The sequence below is a fragment of the Eptatretus burgeri genome, chromosome 12 (genome assembly GCF_056783735.1).
Source record: "Eptatretus burgeri isolate ZD-2024b chromosome 12, Ebu_testis_v1, whole genome shotgun sequence".
Taxonomy (NCBI): domain Eukaryota; kingdom Metazoa; phylum Chordata; class Myxini; order Myxiniformes; family Myxinidae; genus Eptatretus; species Eptatretus burgeri.
Window position 1 is genome coordinate 43,601,132 of NC_140972.1, and position 5,000 is coordinate 43,606,131.

The 5,000-nt window shown below is 41.3% G+C and overlaps 1 protein-coding gene across 8 annotated transcripts in view; it reads left to right on the top strand.

Moving 5' to 3' along the window:
• The window catches only part of HERC1 (HECT and RLD domain containing E3 ubiquitin protein ligase family member 1), a 964,782-nt gene that overhangs the window by 172,957 nt on the left and 786,825 nt on the right, over positions 1–5,000 (top strand). For all 8 annotated transcript variants that reach the window (XM_085850311.1, XM_085850306.1, XM_085850308.1 and 5 more), the window contains exon 38: positions 3,508–3,591. In XM_085850311.1, coding sequence (XP_085706437.1) covers positions 3,508–3,591 — 84 coding nt within the window. The remainder of the gene's footprint in view (positions 1–3,507; positions 3,592–5,000) is intronic.

Genomic DNA, 5,000 nt, shown 5'->3' on the forward strand with positions numbered 1-5,000 from the left:
GCGTTGTCGGGTGGGCATCCGTCCGGGTGTCTGTCAACTTTTGGCTTCCGTCAATTTCGAGGAGAACGCCTTGTCCGATTAAATCCATTTTTGCAGGGTGTGTTGGGGCTGGGTAGAGGAAGGTTCCTTTCGATATTCAGTGCGATGCGATATCCAATAAGGCGGCTCGGGCAGCCATCTTGAATTTGGTTTCCGGACAATAACTTGAGAACGGCTTGACAGATTGATTTTATTTTCATGGGCGTATAATGGGGGTGGTTAGAGGAAGGTTCCTTTCGATATACAGCACAATCCGATATCCAATAAGGCGGCTAGGGCAGCCATCTTGAATTTGGTTTCCGGACAATAACTTGAGAACGGCTTGACAGATTGATTTTATTTTCATGGGTGTATAATGGTGGTGGTTAGAGGAAGGTTCCTTTCGATATACAGCACAATCCGATATCCAATATGGCGGCTAGGGCAGCCATCTTGAATTTGGTTTCCGGACAATAACTTGAGAATGGCTTGACTTATTGATTTCATTTTTGTGTGATATAATGGGGGTGTTTAGAGGAAGGTTCCTTTCGATATTCAGCACAATCCGATATCCAATATGGTGGCTAGAGCAGCCATCTTGAATTTGGTTTCTGGACAATAACTTGAGAATGGCTTCACACAGATTTTATTCTGGCGAGGTATAATGGGGTTGAGTAGAGGAAGGTTCCTTTCCAAAATGGGCATGCTGCTATTTTCACTGTGGCTGCCATGGCAGCCATCTTGAAATTGGTTTCCGTCAATTTCGAGGAGAACGCCTTGTCCGATTAAATCCATTTTTGCTGGGTGTGTTGGGGTTGAGTAGAGGAAGGTTCCTTTCAAAAATGGGCGTGCTGCGATTTTCAATATGGCCATCATCTTGAAATTGGTTTGCGTCAAGGGGCTGAGCGGTTACGCCCGCTTTGCGGTGCTATTTTTTTGTTTTGTTATGCTTCATTCTGCATTCCAGCTCTTCCACAAGGCCTGACTTTGTATACAAAAAAAGAATCAATATTGAATTGTTTTTATAAGAAGTCAACATCAATCTTCATCAACCTTCGTGTATGGTTCTCAATTATCCACACGCTATTTGAAGGTACATCGTGCCCTTTCAAAATTGTAAACAATAAAATAAAATAAAAGAATTGAAGTATAAGGACTTGTGATGAAAAGTCAAATTATTGGAGCACATAGTATCTGAACCTGTTCTTTCATATCCTTGTTGATGTTCTAAATGTTTATAACGAGCAGAGGACCCACTATCTACCCTCCGGATGACCCTCTGGTGGTGGGAGATTGCGCGTTACTTCTGAAAAAAAAAGTATAGTCTATATTTCAAAAAGACTCTATAGATGTTTGTATGGTGTGCATCTAAAGAGGACAAACCAGTCTCGAGGGTCGGAATGTCGAGAAATAAAAATGGGACTATGGGTTCTAATGGGTGTAAGATGTTGCAGTTAAAGATAACTGCAACTAAGAATTAGCACTGCTCTCTCTTCTTATTCTTTCAGAGCAATGATTGGTTGTGAAACAAGTGAAATAAAATTAATTGTTCCTTTTATGAGTACTTGGATATGACAAATTACAAGTATCATAGTATATGGTCATAAAATGATACACATGCAAGCCGTTAAGAACCACATTTGAAAACACAGGTTGACATCTCGCCATTGAGTATACGATTGACCTTTACATTATGTAAATTTATTCCGTCTGTAGTCTGTGCAGTGCATTCATAAAGCATTCACACCCCTTGACTTTTTCACATTTTGTTGCTTAACAGCCTGAATTTAAAATGAATTAAATTTAAATGTTTGTCACCGATCTACACAAAATACCCCATAACGACAAAGTGAAAACATGTTTTTACAATTTTTACAAATTAAAAAAGAATGAAAAGCTGAAATGTCTTGTGTCAATAAGTATTCAACCCCCTGAATAAATACTTTGTTGAAGCACCTTTGGCAGTGATTGCAGCTTCGAGTCTTTTTGGGTATGTTTGTATCAGCTTTGCTCATCTGGATTTGGGGATTTTCTCCCATTCTTACTTGCAGATGTGCTCAAGCTCTGCAAGTTGGATGAGGAGCGTCGGTGAACAGCAACTTCAAGTTTTCCACAGATTCTCAATGGGATTCAAGTTTGGGCTTTGGCTGGGCCACTCAAGAACTTTCATGTTCTTGTTTTGAAGTCATTCTATTCCAGTATTGCTTTGGCTGTATGCTTGGAGTCATTGTCCTGTTGCAATGTAAATCTTCCCTGCAGTCTTTGGTCTTTTGGACTCTGAAGCAGGTTCTCCTCAAGGATTTGCCAGGATTGTTGCCTCCATCCTTGCAAGTCTCTCAGTCCCTGCCACTGAAAAGCATCCCCATAGCATGATTCTGCCGCCAACATTCTTCACGGTATGGAAGGTGTCAGATTAGTGATGAGCTGTGCTCGGTTTCTGCCAGATGTAGCGCTTTGCATTCAGGCCAAAGAGTTCAATTTTCATCTCATCAGACCATATAATATTTTGCCTCATGCTCTCAGTCTTTCACATGCCTTTTTGCAAACTTCAGGCACGCTGTCATGTGCCTTTTTCTCAAGAGTGGCTTCCTTCTGGCCACTCTCCCATAAAGCCTGGATTTGTGAAGTGCTGCAGAGACTGGTGTCCTTCCAGCAGGTTCTCTCTTCTCAGCTGAGGAACTCTGTATTTATGTCAGAGTAGTCATTGGGTTCTTGTTCACCTCCCTCATGTTCAAGGTCCTTGTCTGGTTTCTCAGATTGATCAGATGGCCAGCTCTAGAAGAGTCTGAGTGGTTCCATATTCTTTCCATTTCCTCATGATGGAGCTCACTCGCTGTGTTCTTGGGAACTTTCAACACTAGAAATTGTTTTATACCCTTCTATTGAGCTACACCTCCTGACAATTCTATCTTCAATTTCTACAGTGAGTTCCCTGGACTTCACGGTGGAATTTCTGCTTTGACATGCACTGCCAGCTATAGAACGGTGTGTTTCTTTATAAATCATGTCCAATCACCAGAATTTGCCACAGGTGAACTCCAATCAAGTTGTGGAGACATCTTAAGGATAATCAAAGGAAAATGGATGCACCTGAGCTCAATTGGGAGTGTCGTTGCAAAGGGGTTGAATACTTATTGACGCAAGACATTTCAGCTTTTCAGTTTCAATTATTTTGTAAAAATTTTATCAACATGTTTTCACTTTGTCATGATGGGGTATTTTGCAGAGATCAGTGAAAAAAATAAAAATTTCATCCATTTTAAATTCAGGCTGTAACACAACAAAATGTGAAAAAAGTCAAGGGGTGTGAATACTTTCTGAAAGCACTGCAGCTCCTGATGAGGGTGGAATTGTTGAGACTTCTTTGCACTGTCATCACTACATTGTCACAATGCCCACATTTTGTGTGATATTGTGCTTATAAAATGATTTCTGATCTCGAGAAAACGATAGAGTTGAGTCGGGTCATTAATGTGGCATGTTTTGCAGGACCCCAGACTTGCTTTTGAAGACGTGGATGCTGCAGATCTTTACCCATGTGTCATGTTCTACAGTAGCAACCCTGGAGAGAAGGTGCAAATTTCTAAGAATATGCAGGAATGCCAATAGAAGACATGGCTGGCTTATATATGCTATAATTTTTGCAATACTTTCCTGTCATTGTTTAGCAACAATCCATTGCACATACATCATAATAAAATAATATTAGTTCTCTTACAACGGTCGGTGACACAAGAGTAGGCCATTAGGCCCATTAAAGCCTGTGATATTATTTCCAATCTAAGATTACTGTTCGTGCTATATCCTTTTTAAATGTTTATGGCCAAGCAAGGAAACAGCATGCACCATTGTTAAGGCCCAGTCGCACCTTGACGTTTTAGCCAGCAATGGCAACGTATTAAAATGTATGTAAAACGCTGGCTTACGTTGAACTTTTGATGCTTTTTTTAAAGATTCGGACGTATTCATAACGACTTGGTCTTATGCATAACGTATTAGTAACGGACACAGAACGTTTCGTTGTGTTATAGATAACTTATACCAACGAATGCTGAACCTGTTGTCGGCCTTCACAACCGATGCCCAACGATAGTCTAACTTATGCATAGCGCACTGCACGCATCGCCGACGATGACGTGGCGTAGGTTATGAAAAGGCTGCCGCACAACGATTCAAATCATAACCGCCGCAGAAATGGAAGTGTCAACATCGCAATCACACCTTGGCGATCTTGCCAGCGTATGCTGACCTCTGAAAAATGCGTCTAAAACGCTGGCGCACGTCGAATACGGTGTGGGTAAGTTTGGTATGCGTGAATAGAACACTAAAGTACGCTATCATACGTCGTAGTAAGTGGAGTACGTCTTGTAATTTTGAACATGTTGAAAATTTTACGACGTACTTGCCGTATGACACACGCTCCGCATGCGATGGGAATAAGTTGTACGCACGATATGCGATCGTTGACACACATCGACACACTTTACTTGTAAGGTGCTCATAAGTCGAAACACGTCAAGGTAATGGTTAGCGTCAGTGTTCCAGACTCCCGGTTTTTTTTTTTTCTTCGGTATGACGGTGTTCAGTGTACAGTGCGGTTATGATTTAAATTGTTGAGTGGCAGCCTATTAATTATATTATATTATAACCGCACTAGAAATCGAAGTGTCAAAATCACCATCATACCGAAGGAAGAAAAAAAAAACCCAGGGAGTCTGGAACACTGACGCTAACCATTACCTTGATGTGTTTCGACTTATGAGCACCTTCCAAGTAACGTGTGTCGATGTGTGTCACCGATCGCGTAACGTGAGTACAACACGTAACTCATAGGTTAGAAATAAGTTTCGGGTACGCTAAACATTACCTCGACGTGTTTCGACTTATGAGTAACTCACAAGCAACGTGTGTCGACGTGTGTCAACGATCGCGTGACATGCCTACAACTAATGGCCAGCGTAATGCGGAACGTGTGAGTCATA